This window comes from Pan paniscus, chromosome 3, assembly GCF_029289425.2.
Source record: "Pan paniscus chromosome 3, NHGRI_mPanPan1-v2.0_pri, whole genome shotgun sequence".
Classification (NCBI taxonomy): Eukaryota; Metazoa; Chordata; class Mammalia; order Primates; family Hominidae; genus Pan; species Pan paniscus.
Genome location: NC_073252.2, coordinates 152,382,773 through 152,405,148, shown reverse-complemented (window position 1 = coordinate 152,405,148; position 22,376 = coordinate 152,382,773). Strand labels below are relative to the sequence as shown.

Below are 22,376 nucleotides of genomic sequence, written 5' to 3'. Positions count from 1 at the left end.
CCGATTATTATGGTTAATTGAAGGGAAATCTGCGACTATGGCTATTTATTGGCATTTGCGTTCGGCTCAGACAGAAGCTAGTTTTGAAAGTGGTATCCGTAGAGTTATCCCGCTTGCAAACTTCCTTGCCTAGGGGTGGTGGGGGAGCGCTGAGGGCTTGAGGGGTGTCAGCCACCAGGGCTTTCTGCTCATCAGTCAGCATCGTCAGACATCCTGGAAGTGTTATGATGGCGCTGAATGTAGAAAAAGGGTTCTCAGGGAGGATATATTGTCGTCATTCCTGGTGGCAGAGGGGAGTGACAAGAGGCTCACACGTCGCTGGGTAGTAGCACGCATAATAAAGTGTGGTTTGCACCATGTGTGCCACAGATTTCTCGGTTTTTCTGGAAGATTTTTCCAAGTTCCGCCTTCTCCCCTTTGCAGCCATCCTGGCCCCAGCTGTGCATCGGCCTTTGACTCCATCTGTCCTTCCGCTGCGGACGGGAGTCCCTCTCGCCAAATGGAGAACACAAGTTTGGCACCCCAAAGTGATGATAACCTCTACCCTCTTGGCTCAGCGCGAGCCAAGCGTCAGGCCTGCAGAGGGACGGTCAAGGGGATGGAGGGGGAGGCCGGGGAGAGGCCGCTCCTCTCACCTCCCCGCACCCATCATCACTTGGCACTTGGCCAAGCCCAGGCAGACGCCCGGCCTGCGCGTCCCCCACCCGCCCCGCGGTGCACGTCTCCCAGTGCTTTTGCATTTGCTCCTCTTCCGCCCTGCTGCAGAGCGCGGCTCGCAGGTTGGAGTTTGCCCTCGTGTGCGCCGCGTCACACGGCAGGGAGGGGAAGGCAGGCGGCGGAGGCTGGGTCGGAGCAGGAGTCGCGCGGTCCCTGGCGCCCGGAGACACAGCGGGGAACCACCGCCCCGCCCCCGGAGCAGCGGACAGGGCCGCAGACCTCCTTTCCCCCCTCCCTCTCTCCCTCCTCCCCAGCGCCCTGACTCCCTGCCTCCCCGCCCTTACTCCACCCCCTACTCCGGCCAGATCCCCATCCTCTCCTTGTGTGTGCGCGCTTCATATAATCTCCTCCTTTTTGGCAAAAGAAATAATGCACCTGACTTTACCAGGGGGAAACAACCAGCCGAGTAGAACAAGGAACAGATGTAAAGGGAATAAAAGGAGAGAGAAAAAGAGATGAGACTCGTTTAAAGAAATCCAGGGACAGAAGAGGTGGCTGCCGCGGCAGAGGCAGCTAGAGCTTACTTCCCTGTCTGCGTGAGCTGCAGGCAGAGGACGCTTTCACCAGTTGCAGATGTAACCTCGGGAATTCCTGGGCCGTCGGTTTGTTTGCCAAACAAAGTCTTTTCTTCTCTGGCTCAGACACTGAAGAGGCTCCTGGATTTTTCTGCGATCCTGCCACAAGCTGGCAGTTACCCGAGAGCCTTCCCAAGGAGCTGGAGGAGAAATGAGCCCTTGTGGGCGGAAGATGGGCGAAGGGCGTCAGCAGCGGCGGGCTCCGGTCGGGAAGCTCCTTCTGCTCCCCGGGAGGAGAGATACACCCCATGGGCGGTCAGGCAGCAGCGGCGCCAGGACGCAGCGCTCCCTGCTCTGGCTCTTGGTGCACGTGTGGCTGTGGGCGGCCTCGGGCTCCTCTGCCCAGTTGTTCAACCTCACCCTTTCCGTAGATGAGGGGCTTCCCCCGGACACGCTGGTAGGTGACATCCGCGCCGGGCTGCCGGCAGCGCAGCAGCAGGAGGGGAGCGGCTTCTTTCTGTCGGAGGACTCCGATGACTCCCCGCTGCTGGACGACTTCCACGTGCACCCGGACACCGGCATCATCCGCACTGCGCGGCGCCTGGACCGCGAGCGGCGGGACCACTACAGCTTCGTCGCCGCCACGCTGCTGGGCGCTGTGGTGCAGGTGGAGATTCGCGTCAACGACGTGAATGACCACTCGCCCCGCTTTCCCCTCGACTCCCTGCAACTCGACGTCTCCGAGCTCAGCCCGCCAGGGACCGCCTTCCGCCTGCCAGGTGCCCACGATCCCGACGCCGGACTGTTCAGCACTCAGGGCTACACCCTGGTGCAACCGTCCGACCTGCCCAAGGACCCCGCAGGCCCGTTCTTCCAGTTGCGCTACCGGACTCCGGGGCCACTACCGTCACCGCTTTTGCCAGGCTCCTCGTCACCCCTGGAGCCTCTAGATCTGGTGCTGCTGCGGCGCTTGGACCGAGAGGAGGCGGCGGCGCACCGGCTGCAGATCGAGGCATGGGACGGCGGCCGACCCCGGCGCACCGGCCTCCTGAGCGTGGAGCTGCGCGTGCTGGATGAGAACGACAACCCGCCGGTCTTTGAGCAGGACGAGTACCGCGCCGCGGTGCGCGAGGACGCCCAGCCGGGCGCCGAGGTCTGTCGCGTGCGCGCCACCGACCGCGACCTGGGGCCCAATGGCTTCGTGCGCTACAGCGTCCGCGCCCGGCAAGTGCCTGGGGCGGGTAGCGGCGGCGGGGCACTGGGCGACGCGGCCTACTTCGCGGTGGAGGAGCTGAGCGGCGTGGTGCGAGTGCGAAGACCTCTGGACCGCGAGGCACAGGCCTGGCACCAGTTGGTGGTGGAGGCCCGCGATGGAGGCGCCGAGCCTGAGGTTGCCACGGTGCGCGTGTCCATCGCCGTGCTGGACGTGAATGACAACCGGCCAGCAATTCACGTGCTCTTTCTCACAGAGGGAGGCGTCGCCCGTGTCTCTGAAGGCGCCCGACCGGGCGACTACGTGGCTCGCGTCTCGGTGTCTGACGCGGACGGTGACTGGGAGAAGGAAGATGAGGCCACAGGGGAGCTTGGTGTGGGTCTTGGAGACGGGAGCATCTCGCTGTCCTTGGAAGGCGGAGAGGGAGACTTCGCGTTGCTGCCCGGCGGCCCCCCAGGGGTATTTTTCCTTTGCGTGGAGGGGCCCCTGGACAGAGAGAGCCGCGATCTGTATGAGTTACTACTGGTGGCCACGGACGCGGGGTCCCCGCCGCTGAGCACGGAGGAGACGCTGCTACTCCGGGTCGCTGACCTCAATGACCAACCACCTCTCTTCAGCCAACAGCATTACAAGGCCTCAGTGTCCGAGGCCGCGGCCCCTGGCACTGTAGTCATGTGGGTCAGCGCCTCCGATGCCGACGAGGCAGGCAGTGATCACGCCTGGCTGCGCTACACTGTAGTCCAACTCTCGGCTCCCTGCAATCTCGGCTCCCTGCAATCAAAGATGGTCCACACCGCAGAGTGTGGACCATCTTTTGCCATTGATTCCGAAAGCGGTGCGATCAGCACTATCCGGACTCTAGACCGAGAGGTCCAGGAGGCGGTGGAGCTGAAAGTGGTGGCCCAGGACCTCGGAGAGCCCCCACTCTCTGCCACCTGCCTGGTGAGCATCACCGTAGATGATGTGAATGACAATGAGCCCATCTTCTGGAGGCAGGTGTACAATGCCACCATTGCAGAGCATGCCCCGGTTGGACACTGCTTTCTGCAGGTGAGTGCATCAGGCCTGTGGGCCAACCTGAAGGCTTGGGAAGGGATGGAGAGGGTTGTGAGTTGGCCTAGGAAATTGTGATGTGGAGGATAATATTCCGGCTCTCAAATACAAGACTGGCGGTAGTGCCCCCTCTACAGTGAGATGAATGATGCCCTCTAGTCACCTAACTTTTTTTTGCCAGGGTCTTGGCTACATGATCTCTAAGGTCCTTTCAACTTGACTTTTAGATCTTGATTTATCTTATTGAAGCCTGATTTCTTTCATGTTGGATGTATGCACCTAAATAGGTTCAGGAGGGACAGCCCATTCTAAATCAGACCTCTTCCAACTGACAATGTCTCACATCATATCATATAAATATATGTATACACACACACACACACATATATATATATTTGTCAAACAGAGTGTCACTCTGTTGCCCAGGCTGGAGTGCAGTGGCTCAATCTCGGCTCACTGCAACCTCCTTTTCCCAGACTCAAGCAATTCTCCTGCCTGCCACCATACCTGGCTAATTTCTGTATTTTTTTAGTGGAGATGGGGTTTCACCATGTTTGCCAGGCTGGTCTCGAACTCCTGACCTCAGGTGATCTGCCCTCCTCAACTTCCCAAAGTGCTGGGATTACAGGGGTGAGCCACCACGCCCAGCAATGTCTCATATTTTTTTTTAACAGCTTTATGAGGCAACCTAGGGAATAAGGTAGTTCTCGTGAGTTTTTAAAATGACCAAGTGTATATCTTTATACACTGACACTGTTTTGAGTTACCTTTTCCAGAGACTTCTTACATGTTTTCCTACCTTCCTTCGAAGCTTACAAAGGTTGGATGAAGACTGAAGTCATCTTTATTAGTTAGCATCAGGTGTGAGCTAAGCTTCTTCCATGATGCTTTCAGGACTCTGAAGGGCAGTGGGACTCAATTATCCTTTATAAAATGGGGCACTGTACACTGCTTGTTGATTTGGGTGTTTTGCCTCTTGTAGTTTTCCTGATCTCTCCTTCACTATCAGAATGGCATGTTTTGCCCCCTTCCAGGCCATTCCTTTTTTTTTTTGCTTCCGATTTCCTATTTGTTTCTTTTTTATTTTTTTGAGACAGGGTCTTGCTTTGTGGCCCAAAATGGAGTACAGTGGCACAATCATGGCTCACTGAAGCCTGGACCTCCCAGGGTAAAGTGATTCTCCCACCTCAGTCTCCCAAGTAGCTGCAAGCACAGGCATGCGCCAACATGGCTAGCTAATTTTTAAATAATGTGTAGGGACGAGGTCCAGCTGTGTTCCCCAGGCTGGTCTCGAACTCCTGGGCTCAAATGATACTCCCGCCTCAACCTCCCAAAGTGCTGGGATTACAGGCATAAGCCACCTTGCCTGGCCAATTTCCTATTTCTTATTTGATGGGAGATAATCAAAGTTCCAAGACTGATTTATTTACTCTGAAATAACTTGAGTAAATATATCTAGCCTGAAGAGCTTACCAGGGAATGAAGCTCTAAAGCTTAATTTTGCTCTCAGCCTGGGTTGTTTTAAGATGTTTGCTGCTTACTTTCTGGTTCTCAGTTAGGGAGTTCAGGCTTTAGCTTTGCAAGTTATGTCTCAAATAATAACCTTTAGATAATTGAGGTGCTACTGCAAAGTAAAAGTGGGTTTCATGACTGCTTCCACCATTTTAATCTTTTGGGTATATGGGTGATAATAATCTCCATCCCTTTCTTTAGAGTGATTGCCAGCTCTGAGTTGCTAGATTGTTAAAAAGTGGCTTGATATGAATTAATGCTTGCTGATGAAATGGACAAATCCACAAATATTAGTGACTAACATTGTCAAAGTATATTTCTCTCTCAAGCAGAGTCTGATGTGAAGCAACTTGGCTGTTTCTCCTCCGTCTGAGAGAGCCAGGCCTGAGAGTGACTTACACAACTTCCACCAATGTCACATTAGCCAGAGCCCAGCCATGCAGCGTCAGATGTACTGCAAAGGAGGCTGAGAAATGTAGAGGAGCCCGGGTATGCCAGTGCCCACTGATAGTTTCCTCCATGGATTTCTAAAAATGAAAGTCATAATAGGTGACAGGTTGGACAAGTTGACTTCCAATATTCCTTCCACCTGGAACTCCCTGAAGATCTTGGTATGAATAGTACAACTTGGCTCCATTGTTAGGAAAATAAGCAGGGTGGATGAATTATGATTTTTTTGATGAAAGCCTGTCTTTAGAGTTGTTTCTATCATCGTGAGATGATTCTTCTATGAGGTGTGAGTTTATCCCATTGATACAACTCCATATGTGGTAGATCCATTATGGTGAGCTCAGCTTGGCTTACATGTAGGACTGCATCTCCAACAATTGCAACAAACCTTTCCAGGTTGCCAAGTATTGCTGCAGACAGCATTAAATTGTGCTGACTAGAATTTCTGGAAATTCCAGCGATCTAGCCCCTCAAGATTTGCAAAAGCCTCTTAGTCACTGGGCTCTCTGGTGGCCTCTCCAAGGCAGCTATGTGAACTCTCTGTGTTCCATACGCCCCACAGCTGACTTACCCCCTAATTTCCATATGAGATTCAAAGAAGCGTCTTCCTTCTTTCTACTCTCTCAATCTTTCTTTATACCACTTTGCAAAAACCAACTCCCCCATCTTGCCTTTGAATCTCATGACACCTCCTGTGTTCCATGGCTTTGCTTAATGACATTACATACATTCCTTGTAACTGTACCTTCTTTTTCTTGCCGTCTACAAGTTTTCCTCCTTTACAGCTTATATCTGCTCAAGTTGCCTTTGTCAAAATCAAACAAAAACAAAAGGAAATACAGGAAAAACAAAATCTTGCCTAGATTTCCTGTAAGATAATACCATGTCGTCTGATAAAAACAAACCCTTTAACTTCAAGTTGTCTTAGTGGTTACTCCACATCTCCAATGTTTGGGGTCCTACCACTCTAGTTGCTGCTGTTGCTGGCACTATGGTGCTGGCCACCCTCCCCTCTCCGAGTGTTGGCTGAACTCTTATATTCTTATGCCCAGACGAGACCTTTCCAAAGACTTATGAGTGAGGCAGAACTGAGGGAATTAATGCAGAGGACAAGAACCATTAGCAAACTGAGATAGATAACCTCTAGCTGCAAAAGGTTTTTACAACATTGTAGGCACTCGTCTGGACTTCTTAATAACTCAGTCCCTGCCTGTCTCAGGTGGACAGCCTCTTCTTAACAATCCACCCCTCAGGAGTTCCTTTCAATCTCTTGCTGCCTTCTTGGTCAAGACAGAGAGGGAATTCCACTCTGCAGACACCCAGAGATTTTCCTCCAGTTCTCATGTTTGGCCTGAAAGATTCCATTTTCGCTCAGATAACTGTCAAAAAGATTAACTTCAACCTCTAGACAAGATCTCCATCCTCCACCCTACACTAAGTCTGATGTTGTGAGCTGCATTTGCAGCTTTTATCTTATAACCAGATCTTAGTCTGTACTAAGTATAACTCCAGCATTGAGACCTGAATTACATGTGGTAACATGAAGAGTATTCTTTCATACTCCCTCAAATACAAGTACTATGTTCATTCATTAATTCATTTATTTATCCAAACAACAACATTCATTAATTCAATAACATTGATTGAATTCAACAACATCTAACCAACAAATACTTATTGAATATCTATTACATGCCAGGAACTGTTCTTGGTGCTGGGGACAGCAACAAGCAAAACGGGCAAGGTGCTTGCTAGCAGAGCTTATAGTGTGTGTTCTCCATCTCCTTCCCTTCTCCGTCAGTCCTTGTGAATGAATGACATGTGCCTGACTCCCACTTGCTGATCACCCCTTCTCCATGTGTTCTGACCTTCTCCCATCACTGTACTAAATTCTGCCTCTCAAGAGGCGTGTATCTGTTTCTTTCAAATCCAATGGGCTTTTCTTAGTCATAACCTCTCTCATGCTCTCTGAAGCATTTTGGACTGCTGACCACTTCCTCTTTCTTGCATGCATCTTTTTCACTGCCCGTTGTCTCCTTACATTCTGCCTCTCGCTTGCCAATTCCTCTTTTTCCTTTTTTCTCTTGTGCCACCCCACACTCAGTGTGGTAGAGGCATTCCCAAAGGCTCTGTCTTCCCCTCACTCCTTGCCTTTCTATAATCTCTTCCTGTGTATTCCCAGAAGTTCATTAAAAAAAAAAAAGCTCATAACACCACATGGATGTAAGGATTGGAGATAACTGGTATGTTGCGGTAGAAAGTGGTTTGTAGAGCTTTATAGGTGGGAAAGTAGATCTATCCAGTAGATTGGGGATTCTCTGTTATGTACATTTTTATTTACAACCTGTCATGGATGCATTCCACTGTAGCTGCACATTTTGTGTTTATGTAGGAATGTGTAATGCATTTCTAGGTATGATCATCTCCAAAAGAGAACCACTTAGGATGGACTTCAGAAAATTGTGATCAGTAAGATTTCCCTTCTCTGAGGATTGAAATCTCACAATAAATCGATTTCAGTAACAACTAAACTCCAGATGTCTATTAATGGTCCCCTCACCTTTTAAATTATAAATGAAAAGTGAGCAACTGTGGAAGTAATTTATATTTTCATAGCCCATTAGGGAAATTATGCGAAATCATTTTTACAAATGCCAGGTTATTTGAATCTTACTGAATTAAAATCTTCATTTAATCAAAATATGTGTTTTGTAGTGAAAGTAGATCAGGTAAATATAATCAGAAGTATGAATTAATTGAAAATCTATGTAATCCATGGGGATAGGAGGAATTGGAATAATCACGGTGTGCCTGGTTCCTGTAGTGAAGTAATGGGAGGCCGTTTTGGAGACATGGGAGATATCAGTGTTTGCGCAGAGTTTGGCCTTTATTATTATGGAAATACATGGGAGATATGGGAGGTTTGTGAATAGAGATTGACATGTGAAAAGTAACGTTTTAGGAAGAGTCATCTTAAATTAGTAGAAAGAATAGAAAGAAGTAAGGAGGGAAACCAGGTAGGAGAGTTCTGAGTCTCTTGTAATAACACATATTCAGCTACACGGGCCTGAATTAGGGGAATGGTAGTGAAGCGTAAGAGGAAGGATGGCCTTAGAGGTATCACAAAGGAATAATTGGTACAACTTGTATAGATGTGAGTGAGAAACTGGTGGAAGGAGTAAAAAATAACACCATGTTTTCCATCTGGATTAGTGGGAAGAATAGGAAAAGCTGGAGGTGAGAGTTTTGGGGGAAAGATGCTGGCTCTCTCGAGTTTTTGATTTCAGTGTGAATTAACGGCCAGTAGTATAGGAAAATACATCTTGAAGGCTATTTAGAGCTTCAGAACTACTAACAGGAGAGAATGTAAGGTTGGAGACATAAACTTGGAAGTTACTCATGTGGAGGTGATACTTCAAGCTGTGAAAGTGTCAGGATAATGGGAGAAGAGTCAATGGCTAAGGACGCTGGCTGAGACGAGGGTCTTGCGACTCATATGATGTTGGGGGGCAGGTCTCTGTGATGATAATGCTATGTGCTCGTATTCCTGAGCCTCAAGGACCACAACCCAGAGAGATGGTTGGCATCTTACTCCATTTTCTGAGCTCCTCAGCATAGCTTCTGAGATATTCAGCCTCCCATGCCACAGTCCCAGGCATTAAGGCACTCGTTATTTGAATCTGCCTGTTTCTCTCTCCTCTTCTTCCTGTTTCCTATGGACCATCTGGTCAGTCCCCATGTGCAGTGAAGACAATGACAGCCTGTTTTAGTCATTGTTGTCCCCATTGTAACTCTTGTCATCCAGGCAATTTGGTCTCATGTTTCTTCGGTTGACCCAGTTTTGATGTCCTTATTGTTACTTCCTCTCCAGGAACCCTATCCTACAGTCATCCCCTGTAATCTGGAATCACTTAGAACAACTCTACCTCTTATGTCTCATCTCACTCTCTGATCACAGCTTGCCAGCCTTTCCGCTTTCTCAGCCTTTGATTTGGTTTGCATTTATTTTTTAATCTAGATTTTTTTCTAGATGACTTGCTCTTTCTTTTCTCTTCTTGCATATCACCCCCCTCCTTGCTTTAGTTCCTTCTCTGTTCGGTTGTAATTCTTCTATGCACCAAACTAACCCTTCCTCTTCCATACATGTATACATATTACCAACAGTAGATCTCTCCAACTATATCTCCCCCTGCCCCACACACTCTCTGAAACACTCAGACTACAGCGGACTGCTGGAGTAATTCCAAGTGATAATAGAGTCTACTTAGAGTAGAATTTAAGTATGGTATTTTAATATCAGCCAGGCCCTCAATTCTGTTGAGTAATTTTGTTGTATTCATCTAAGCATCTCTTCCACAACCTCATTCGCTTTAAGCACCATAGCCTGCTGCCTTTACTCTTTACAGGTAACTATGCTTCCTACTCAGTAGAGGCTAGTAGCTGAAAACTTGCTTGTGTTTTTGCCTGCCACCATGAGGCTTTCTATAAATGCACCATCCAATCCCTAGAGACTAGATGATTTTTCTTTGTCCACATCAAACTCACCCATTCATATTCTCCCATCCATCTATCCATCCATCCAACAATCCCCTATTCCATCTTCTCTGACATGGATTCTCAATCACTCCATTTCTCCTTTATCTTTTACCTCTACCTCTATACTTACTTATTCTCTTAGCACATAATACGACTCTTTCATAGTTTGTAATATTTAAAAACTAAGTATGTGAGGGTCTTTTTCGCTCACTTCTTTCCTCAATATCCTGTAGGAGTTGATGTCTGCTACCTATTGGCCCATTTTTTTCCCCAAGTCTTTCCTACTCAAAGAAGAGTTCTGGAAACCTGTGCTGCTATCTTTTTCAATGTCTGATATCTCTTGACGATGGACTCAGTACTCTGTTTTGGTTCTTGAGCAAAAGTGGCCTTCTTTCTCATCTGTTAGTGTCAAGAAGTTGTGAAAAAATGTAGCTGCTAAAGTGTAAGTGTAAAATAAATATGGAATTTATTTTTGCTCATTTCTTAATGTTATACACTGTAATTGATGGAAGCCATTAACTAATATGTTTCATATGAGAAGAAATGGTTGAATCAATCAAAATAGTATATTCTATTGAACAGGCAAAAGTGTCTTAGTCTTGATGATTGTTTAAATCATCTTGCTACACTCACTTTTTACTGGATGGTTTTTGGGCATACTAACCCTACCATATCTGTACAGTAAGACACCGTGTCTTCCTTTCTCAATAATTCTGTTTTGAATTTCCTTTTAAACAGCCCAGGCTGTTACCTTCATTTCAGGCTTTATCACTTTCCCATAAACATGCAGATCTCAGAGTCCACTGATGAAGTGTGTGAAAGCTCCTTGGTAGAGAGGATGGAAGAGGTTTGCTCGTTCTCATTATTTCCAGGTGTCCTTCATTTGGACAGAAGAAGAGTAATCCCGTGGATAAAAGCTTGCAATGCAGAGTGAAACATACCCAAGTTTAAATTTCAGCTCTGTTACTTAATAGCTTAACCTCAAGTAAATTCCTAAACCTTTGTAAGCCTCAATTTTGTCATCCATAAAATAGGGATGATAATGGGATTCACCTGGTAGGGTTATTGTGGCGATTAAATGAGATGATGCATATCCAGGACACAGAGCACTGCCTAGCACATGGTAAACTCCCAGGAAAGTTTACCATTATATGTAATTTCACTTGAGTGTGATTAAACTATGGAGCTAAGAGAGAGTGAGAAAAAGAAACGTCAGGCTGGGCATGGTAGCTCTTGTCTGTAATCCCAGCACTTTGGGAGGCTGAGGTGGATGGACAGCTTGAGCCCAGGAGTTTGAGACCAGCCTGGGCAACAGAGCAAAACCTCTACAAAAAATACAAAAATTAGCCAGGTGTGGTGATGTGCACCTGTAGTCCCAGCTACTTGGGAGGCTGAGATGGGAGGATTAGTTGAGCCTGGGAGGTCGAGGCTGCAGTGAACCATGATTGCGCCACTGCACCCCAGCCTGGGTGACAGAGCAAGACCCTGTCTCCAATAAAATAAAATAAAATAATAAAATAAAAGTCAGTTCTTTCTTTTAAAAATTCCTATGGCTAGTCATGTTAAATGGCTAGAGATATGATCTCAATAGATACTCTAGGAAAACCATTGTCCTAATTAATACCCAGGGCTTCCATCCCAAATTCAGTCAGCTTCCTACCTTGGACAGCTAAACAGGAGCTGTTTGTACAAAATTTACCAACAAAAAGGGACATCAGTTAAAAACTATTTGTATACCACTTTTAAGAAAGCTGAACAACACAAATCTTTCCTTAAAAGTTCTTTTGCATATTAAAGGAAACATTATTAAAATAATTGTTAACATATTATTATAATTAGAATATTAGGCCAGGCAGTGGCTCATGCCTGTAATCTCAGCACTTTGGGAGGCCTCTGTTGGTGAGTGCTTGAGGCCAGGAGTTTGAGGCCAGCCTGGGCAACATAACAAAACCCTATCTCTATTTCAAGAAAATAAATTTTAAAAAGAATATTAATGTAAAACTTTTTTCAGTTGAATTGATTTGTATTGTGTGTGTACTAGATATATTGATAGCCCTTCATGAAATCAAGTAAATTGTTTATGCATGCTTTATGTAAATTAAAATCTTTATTTTCTATTTTAAATGACTATAGTAATTTGTAATTATTGCATACTTGCTTTGATGACACTGTTGATTTATTTCATACTAAATTCTCAGATTAGAAAATGCCATCTCCTTGATGCTTTTGGAAAATGTATTACGGCAAAAGGCAGGGAAGACCTGTAGTAGAGCTTCACTTTCATGAGAATAGCTAAGAAGAAAGAACAAAACAGAACTTGGCAATTTTTGAGTGGCTTCATTACTGATGACAGTTAATCTAAAAATTCTGTTCAGTATGACAAACCGTCCTCTAACTTTTCAAAGCTTTTTTGTTCAGATTATTCTGAAATTTCCTTTGTTCTTCATTTCAATTAACTGTGTAGAATTAGCAATTGTTATGGGTATGATTTCAAGCGATTAAATATTATTTTTAGCCTTACCGTATATGGCCTTAAACATGATTTGATTTTTAACAATTGTTTAGTTAGAAACTCCTCATGTTGTATGTTCATCTTTATTTCTACATTTGGAAACACAGAGGAAGTTAATGTTTATTTAGAGATTGACTTGTCTGGTCCTAAGAATATCTATTATACAAGAACCAAGTTATGAGGTAAAGAGCAACCTAAGCTTATGCACTGTTTACTCTCCTTTGAAGTATAGATTATTTTAAATAGGAACGGTTAAAAATAATACAAAGGCTGTTCTGTTACATTGTGTATAAACAAGAACACAATATTTCAGTGCTGTCAGATATATTTCCTGGACTCATCTTACAAGAATTTTTATATGGCATTTTTCTTGTGTAGAATCTAATTGTCATGCTTATGTCTGTTTCACTTCCACTGCCTCTATCAGCATCCAGCATAAAGAAGAGAGGTGAGAGGGAGGCCAATTTATAAATTAATGTTTGACGGTATTAGAGGTAATTTGCTTGCTGGCATTAAACATATAGATTCTACATATATCACAGCATACTCTTAATACCACAACATGAATTTAGTAAGTTTACCTTGAGTCTTGATTCTTAGTAGATTTTAAAAGAAAGACAATTTTTTTGGAACACAATTGTATTCAGATTTGCCACTTATACAGAGGAGTACAACTGTGCTCTAATCTAAATTCATAATATCTTAAGGCTACTTTATCATTATTTCTCTAAATGTGTTTTAACATCTGAAGTACAGTTACCACATTTGTCTGTTAACTTGTGAAGAAAACTTTTTTTTAAATGAGAAAGCTTATTCTATGTGCCAACAGGAATCTTTCTAGAGAGTGCTTTTTCTTTATTTTAAAATATTTTTTTCTGCTCTATTCTTTCTTTTCTCTCTTTCAGAGATTCCAAATATACATATGTTAGACCTTTAGATCTGAGGCCTTGAGACTCTGTTCATTTTTCTTTTCAATAATTTTCTTTTCTATTCTTCAGATCAGATGGCTTGTATTATTTTCAAATTCACTGTCATGTTCTTCATCACCATCCTGCTGTTAAGCCCTTCTAACACATTTTTAATTTATTATATTTTTCACTTATACAATTTTCATTTTATTCTGTCTTATAGTTTCTGTTTCTTTGCTGATATTATCTATCTTTTCATTCATTACAAGAGTGTCTTCCTTTACCTCATATAACTATAATAGCTGCTTTAAAGTTTTATCTGTGAAATATAGTCATCTGTGTTTGGCTTCTTTAATGTTTTTTTGTCTTGTAAATGTATCATATTTCTCTAGTTTTTCAGATATTGAATACTTTTTCCTTGTATTCCGGACATTGTGTGTGTTATGTTGTGGAGACCATAGATTCTTCTGAGTGTTACGTTCTTCTGAATAATGTTGATGTTTTTGTTTTAGCAGGTAATCAACTTGATTGGACTCAAACTGCAAATTCTGACTCTCAGGCACCTGTGAAAGCCCCATTTCAGTTCTGTTTTTTCTTAACTGGGCTGTTTTCAGTCCATATCCCATGCATGTGGAGCTCAGAGGTCAGTCAGAAATTTGGGCATAGATTATGTACAGAATTTCGAGCTTGCCCAGATTTCCCCACTCTAAGAGTTCCCTCTTTCTCGCTAATGGCTATGGTTTCCTGGAACCCTATGCTAAGGTTCTTGTGTCCAGAAAGACTGTGTGTTTCTAGTGACTCTAACCACCCTGCATGGTGCCTTGACTGCTACCCAACCTCAGGTTCACAGCCTAAATAAATAATCCTCAAAAAATGGGAAACTCACTCCATATAGGTCCATTCTTCCATTTTGGACCCCTTGTAAAAAGTTGAATGCTTCTACTCACCCCTAGAAGGTTCAAGTATTTTTGTTTCTGTTTTATTTAAAGTTTACAGTTGTTACATGCAGGAGGGTAGGTTTCAGTAGGCATATACTCATACCAGAAGCAGAACTCCTGCTTTATTCTTGCATTTCAATTTCTATTAATTTCAATGAGATTCAGATGATTAAGACTTAATAGTAAGAGTCCTTTGAAAATAAAGCCTGTAGAATTTTACTCTAGTTGTATAATACATTACATTGTTCTTGAGTGATAGCTATTGTGCACAGCTGCCAAGGTTTACTAGGTCAATGTGTTTTGGATTAACTAGTGTTACTAGTAGTAAATGCTAACAGTTTAAAATTATTTAAGTATTTTTAAGCTTCACCTAGTTACACCTAGTGTAAACAAATTATTGCATGTATTTATGATTATGGAATTTTAATTGAATAATTGTGATAATCCTTCATGGAAAAGTAGAAATAGAAATCAACTCCATGAATTAGCTGATAATATTTCCCACCCTATTTGGGATTGACTAGGACATACAGGAAAAGTCATTCACTGTGACCCATTTGAGGAACATCAGTCCTTAGCAAGCCCTGACCACATGATAAGAACCACCTAAGATTGTTAACAGTCGTAAAGACTAAGTTTTGAATGCCAAAGACACTTTCATCTTAAGTGGAAATTTATTTTGCTATTTCTCTTTTTGAGAGTCAATGCTCTGGGACCCAAATATCTCACAATTATCTCTCACTGAGTACAACATTCTCTTATCATGTATCAGATAGAAACTGACATTTCCTTTGATAATTGCTTTCTTTCCAAATAATCTATAACACAAATCTGATTATGTTACTCATGCTGAGCACCTTCTGTGGCTTTGCACTGCTTGTAAGATCAAGTTCACATCTAATCCATTCTGCCTGCCTCTCTATCCTTGTTTCAAGGGACTCTTCCCCAGTCCTCTGTATTTCAAAAAGGCACCATGCTTTTTCTCAGCTCAGGCCTTTGTGCTATGTTATGGTCTGAATGTTTGTATGTCTCCAAAATTCGTACATTGAAGTCCTAATCCTCAATGTGATCCTTTTGGGAGGTGGGGCCTTTGCGAGATAATTAGGTTTAGATGAAGTTATGAGGGTTGCATCTGCCTGATGGAATTAGTGTCCTTATAAGAGAAAGAGAGAGGAGTTGAATCTCTTTCCGCCACGTGAGGCTACATCAAGAGGTCACCTGTCCACAAACCAGGAGGAGGGCCCTCACCAGAACCCAACCGTGCTGGCACTTTGAGTTTGGACTTTCAGCCTCCAGAACCATGAGAAATAAACTTCTGTTGTTTAAGTGTTTAAGCCACCCAGCCTACAGTATTTTGTTATGGCAGCCTGAGCTGAGTAAGACACTCTAGTTCTTCCCTTTGCGTTGAATATGCTATCCTTGTCCTCTCTGTCATGAGTCTCCCCTTCCCCTAGCTAACTTTTACTTGTTTCTTAAAAATATCATGTCCTTAGGAAGCCTTCCTTGACCACCTAAGCTCCCCACTTGCCCACTGTTAGTTAAGTTCCCATCTTATAAACACCTAAAGATAATATGCATTATGCGATAGTAAAGATAATATCTCTTATCATATATCAGATAGAACCTGACATTTCCTGATACCACGTAATGCGTATTATGTTCTGCAGCATTCCTCACAGGTAACCACTTAGATCTGCTTCCCTGCTCATTATAAGCATCATGAGATGATGGCAGAGACCTTACCCATCTTGCCTACTGCTGAGTGCTTAGTAAAATGCTTGGCACATAATAAAAGTAAAATTTGTTCAATGATAAAATGAAATGCCCTGCATGGTAGCCACATAAAAGAGTGTTGATTACTTGAAGAATTGGGCACATTCTGCAGGGTAACAGTGAAGTCTATCTATAATCTTTCATGTACTTACAGCTTTCTGAAAAGCAGTGCTGTCATTGAAATGCCTGCCATAAACATTACACAACAGTAAGATAATTAATACCCTTTTTGTGTTGTAATTTCATATCAGACAGATCTTTCCATTTCATGTAAAAAACATGATCTTTGTCTGTGCCTCTCTTTACTGTCAGAATATGAAGCTATGAATTTTGCATATTAGCAGAAATATTACCAGAGTGATTTTGTTTCTTAAATGTCTCAAGTTAATAATCTGCTGTTTGGTCTTTTAACCTTGAGTTTCCATGTCTCCACTTGTAAGAAATCACTTTTTAAAAAGTATATATATTTCTCATTGTTATGAAAAAAATTTGGGTAGCAGATTTGAGAACACAATATTTTAACTTTTTAGTTTATTCTGTTCTCTAGTTTGAAAAATGAAACAATTGAAAATGTAAAAAGACAATTATAGTAGATATATTTCTTCTTGTTTTTGGAGAAATGCCAATATTGTGAGGCACTTTCCCAATCCTTTTAAGCAGAATATGAGTTGATTTATTAATAGTTATGTGCTCAGTGAGACACAGCAAGAGGAAAGAACAGATAGTCTTGAATCTATCTGGCTCTGTGTTTCATAAGCTGTGTGTATTGAACCTCATTTTATTAATCTAGAAAATGGGATAATAATATGTACTTTGAAGGGTTATTTTGAGAATTGAAGATAATGTATTTAAAGCACTAGCACATGTAAGCACTTAAAAAGTTTCAGCTATTTCTTATAAGTGGAGGCATGGAAAGTCAACCAGACATTGTTGTTAGGACTGCCTCTTACTAGACTGGGTGAGATTTCTGGGTGAAGCAATGTGGGAAATATTTACTACATAAAGGTAAATAGCATGTGAGTCCTCTGCCTGCTGGGTTAATTTTCTTGATTTACTTTGACTAACTAGGACTTACTTGCTTTTGTCTTAACAAATAATGGGACTGGACGTGGTCATAAATAATACATCCTAATCCTGAGAAAAACTTATTTAAGATATGGCTGTACTAAATGCAAAAAAAAAAGTGTGGCTAATTTATTCCTTTAAGATTTCAGTCCTTTAAGCTTATGAATTAAATGACTCTACCCTTGAAACTTTATATTGTTCTCCAAGGGTTAATTTATAGCCTTGATGGGAAGAACTCTATAGGGTACTTTTCTGATACTTTAATTGGCTAATAAATTTTAAGATCCAGAGCCACTCTGAAATATTAAACCTTCAGTTTAAATTACAGTTTTGCCCCTTTCTGATTTTGTTGGGTTTGATATATGAAATTTAGAGTAAATATATAAGTTTACAGAAGGAGTTCAGTACATTTGTTTCTTTGATATGTATAAAGAATTCAAAAACCACTTATTACATTCCCTTGCTGAAAATTAATTAATGTGGCAATTAGGATAAGGTAATAGTGATTTTAAAAAGTAGTAATACTTTAATTTTATTATAATTAGATTATCAGAAATAATATAAATTATAACTTGATTTTAGATTCATTGTCCTACTGATTCATAACAGGAAAAGCTAAAAAATACAATAATAATATAAAAACGAATTCATTCCTTAATGAATGTTTTTCCTACAGAAGAAAACATGCTTATAATAATAGCTTGTAATCAACATTTATGGAGCACTTCCTATGTTGCCAGGCAGTATTCTAAGAGATCTGGATTAACTTGTTTCATTTTCACAACACCCTGCATGGAGGGTATTGCTATTATCCTTATTTCATGGATAAGAAAAATTGGGAGTAGCATGGTTAAGTGTCCGGTCCAAAATTCTCCAGCTAGTAAGTGGCCAAGAGGCTTGGCCTGGGGTCGGGGAGCCTGAGGGTCAGGTTCCCCGGAAACAACTGCTGAGGTGAAGACGGACGTAGTTTATTGGCGTGTGCTCTTGGGAACAACACCTGGACAGCAGTGAGGGCAGCAGGGTCGGGCGTAGAGGAAGGTGAACCATGATGCAAACACAGCAAGACCTCAGCCTCTCCTGTAGGGAGCTCTGGGATGGAGGCGCCCTTCAGATCTGTGCTCAGTTGAGTCAGGGGGCTGCCCCTGAGGAAGGGGCATAGCCTTGCGTGAGGAAGCTCCCTTTAGCTGAGGGCATTTTTCTGGGGGACACTACACTGCCTGATGGAGGAACGAGTGCCTGGGCTTGAAAGGGGATTCTGGGCAGGGCACTGGGCCATCCACTGCAGCCCACCTGTGACTGTGACCTTATTTAGAAATAGGAACTTTGTTGATGTAAGTTAACGCTCTGAAGATGAGATCACACTGGATTTAGAGTGGACCCTAATTCCAGTTATTGGTGTCATAAGACAAGGGAAAGGGAAGTTCGAGACAGGGGAGAAGGCCCTGTAAAGATGGAGGCAGAGACTGGAGTTACACTGCCATAAAGCAAGAAATGCCAGGAGTCACCAAAAGCTGAAAAGGGCAAGGCAGGATTGTTCCTCAGAGCCCTGGGAGTGAGCACGGCCCTGCTGATACCTACGTACCTTTAATATCAGCTCAGATTTCAGATTTCTGTCCTCAAGAACTGTGAGATAATGAATTTCTGTTGTCTCAAGTCAGTTAGTTTGTGGTACTTTATTATGGCAGCCTAAGGAAGTGAATATAGCCCCTCTTGGGCTTCCTGGGTCCACTTACTTCCTAAATGTTTGTTTATTCCATCCGGGAACTGCTCCTCCAGGATTCTGGACTCTGGTTGGTTTCTTTTTCTGGGGAAACTTACAAGAAGATCAGTGGGAGGGGCCGTATCTCTCTGCTGCAGATGGTTTTGGGACTACAGCTGATACTCATCATCTTCCGCTTCTCCTGCCCATTCTAGAATCCCCTCACGCTTGGCTAGCACCCCTCTCCGTCAAGGTGGTGTGACTCAGATCTTCATCCCGGAGGGGTCAAACACCTGAATACCATAACCCTTCTAGGGCCGTATCCACCACATTTGTCCGTTTGCTATCAAAATTGGGCAAGGCAGCACCAAAAAACATTTCCATATGTCACCTGGGTGTCAAATGAATTCTCCCCTGTCTGCATTGTATAATATTAGCTCTCCCTTCCTCTTAATGATCAGAGTCCATTATTCTTGATAGCATAGTAACTTCTTTCCTTGCAGCTGGTCACTTGGCACAAGAAGACCGAATGATCAACCAGATAGCGGCCTCTGCTTAGTTTAACGGAATGATCACTGTGTCCCATGGGGAAGTGCTCCCCAACTCTGGGAATCAGAATGTCTGGATGCACTGAGCCCAGAGTTGTGGTGGTGGCCAAGGTTTTTCACATAGAGTTGGAGTGGTCAGTAGAACCAGCTATGCAGAAGGGATGCTTTGAAGTAACCCTAGCCTGAGGATTTCTGGAGCAGCAGCTGAAGAGATGCTAGAGCCCACCCGATTGGCTTTCCTCATTTCTGTAGGCTCAGGGAGGTGCTGTAGCTTATCCAGGGTCACACAGCTGAGCAGCAGCTGAACTAGGCCCCGGACACTCCCATCTTGGTGAGGCACTGTGCTGCTTCCCCTTACTTCACATGGATTAATTTTACTTAATAATGAAAATGAGTTGGCTGCTACTTAAAATATACATTTCTGTTGAATGATTTTCAAATTTGGTTTCTAACTGAAATGTTATTCTAATGAAGTCAACTGAGAGATTTTATTCTCTATGTGTGATGTGATATGTGTGTGTATGTGAATGCGTGTGTATGTGAATGTGTATGTGTGGGTGTTTGTGTGTGTGTTTGTGTATTGTGGGCAGGGTGGGGTCATCTCTGAAACCTACATATTTAATATGGGTTTTCATATCCAAGGCAGTTTTACAAAGTTTTTATGCTTCCGTCAGTGTTAGCAGTTCATTAAAAAATTACTATTGTAAAATGAACTTAATTGTAGACATTTTGGTGAGAGAGTGAGTCTTTCTCTTGCAGTTAGTCTTAATGAACAGTTTCCTGGAAATGTTGTGTATGCCAAAAGTTTAGGGGAAAAATGAGGACTTTCTAATATGTTGACAAAAAGGTAGTGTTCTTTAAAAATGGCTTAAAATATCCCACAACATTTAATTTAATTTAATTTAATTTAATTGTTACCTGCTAGCTGAGATTACAGTGGATAGATATACTGACAATTGTCTCAGTTGTCTTTAAGAATATGACAGAGCTCATTTCTAGGATGCTTTTATTATTATGAGATTTAAAAAGAAACAATTGGAACCAAGATTACTTTCATACTGTTCTGTAGTCACAAATGTTAGACTTGGAAGAGATCTCAGTACAGAAAATTACAATCATTGTCAAGGGGATAAAGTATAGAAGAGAAAACAGCCTTTTAAAACTGTGGATTATTTACATATGTGTGACACTGTTGACAACCAGCCAGAGAGCTGCTTTGTGGTTTCATGTCCTGAAGCTTTGCTGTCATGTTAATTAATAACTTCTTGCAATCCAAACCACCTTTTTTTGCCCAGAGCTGTACTTTAAATAGCAAGTTGTTTTTGTTAGAGACTAACAGGACATGAGGCGTACAATATTTGTAGTAGTGTAGTAGAATCCTTAATGCCATTACTATTGAAATAAGAAGATGATTTTTCAGTCTGAAAGCTCCAGCAGTGTTCAAATCACCAACCTAACTCTGCATCACCTTTAAAATCTGGACTGTGAGCATTGCTGTTCTCTGCTTCTGCTTGCATATTTTTTCCACACTTTTTGTGAAGATTGGGCACAGATTTGCATGAACAATTACTCTTCCAGGGAAAAGTTCAATATCACACTCTAAAGCATTCTCTAAAGTTTAGAGAATGGAAAAGACACAAAACAAATGCTCTGCACGTGACCATAATGCGACTTTAGTTTTGAGGATGGCAGAGATGTTTGCTCTCTGAGACAGATGTCCTCTTAGGATTGTGCATATGTGTCTCAGGAGGGCCAATGGATATTAAATTCAACCCTGGATTTATTAACTGAAAAGTAAAAATCATCTGTGACTGAGGATAGCCAGTTAAGGTACTACAATAAACCATTTCTAACTCAGTTATAGACATAACTCTTGTTATAGCTGACCTTGAAAATAAAGGGAAGCATGGTTTGATCAAAAGTGGGAAGCCTTTCACACCAGTTGCCCTCATGCTGTGATATGAAAAGGGTATTATCAGGAACATATTTTTAAACCATAATTTATTTCAGACCTATGCTGCAATAAATAACACACATGAACCTTAACAGATGCAAATAATAGGGAGTAATCTTTGTATGAGTAATTTTACACATTGTGTAGATTGTGGAATCATTCTGAAACAAAAACTGGGCTGTCAGAGACACTGTGGAGTTGAAACATTTTTAATGTGTGATTTTAAGCAAGTCAGTTTGTCCTGAACCCACATGGCAATGGTTATAAAATCTAGCCAGCACACAAAGAAATAAAGGATGTGAAATTCTGGGCCAATTAATAGAAACCATTTGTAGGTTTCTTCTCTTCATCCACCGTGAAGGGCTGGAAGAAGGTAAGTTTTGATGTTAGATTGCTTCTGTAGTGCAACTGCAGAAATCCAGTGATCCAGCAGATCCTTGTTCAGGTTCCTTCTCTTGATATCCAAATGTGGTTGCCCAAATCCAGTCTACCTGAAGCTCTAGCTATACTGTAATAATTGTTAGTTAACTTTGACCAAGTATTACAAAGGGAAAAGTATGGTGGTAGGTGGTAAAATCTTTTTCAGAATCCTTAGTCTTGCTTCATGAATTCTTTCTTTGGGGGGAAGATGGTTTGACAAACATAAATTTATGATAAATCTAATCTAACTACAGGTATTAGTTAAACTTTTAGGACTTTTCCAATAATAATTTTCTTGAGATACATAGCTTATGAGATGAGTGACATATGTACAGCAGCATTAAAACTTTGTACTCTAAGTAAATATTGGTTAAAATCGTGTATAAGCCATTGAAGTCTAAAAACCTCATGCAAGGTAATATCAGAATTAGCTGGCAGATCTTATTCAATATTAGTCACAGCTGTTTGACATTTTTTTTTTTTTTTTTGAGACAGGGTCTTGCTCTGTCACCCAGGCTGAAGTACAGTGGTGCAATCATGGCTCACTGCAGCCTAGAACTCCT

At 42.5% G+C, this 22,376-nt stretch overlaps 1 protein-coding gene across 2 annotated transcripts in view; it reads left to right on the top strand.

The window, feature by feature from the left end:
• Positions 1-1,275: 1,275 nt before the first annotated feature.
• Positions 1,276-22,376, top strand: part of DCHS2 (dachsous cadherin-related 2) — a 271,974-nt gene continuing 250,873 nt past the window's right edge. For both annotated transcript variants that reach the window (XM_024928710.4, XM_055111946.2), the window contains exon 1: positions 1,276-3,495. In XM_024928710.4, the coding sequence (XP_024784478.4) occupies positions 1,444-3,495 (2,052 nt within the window). In that variant the 5' untranslated portion in view covers positions 1,276-1,443. The remainder of the gene's footprint in view (positions 3,496-22,376) is intronic.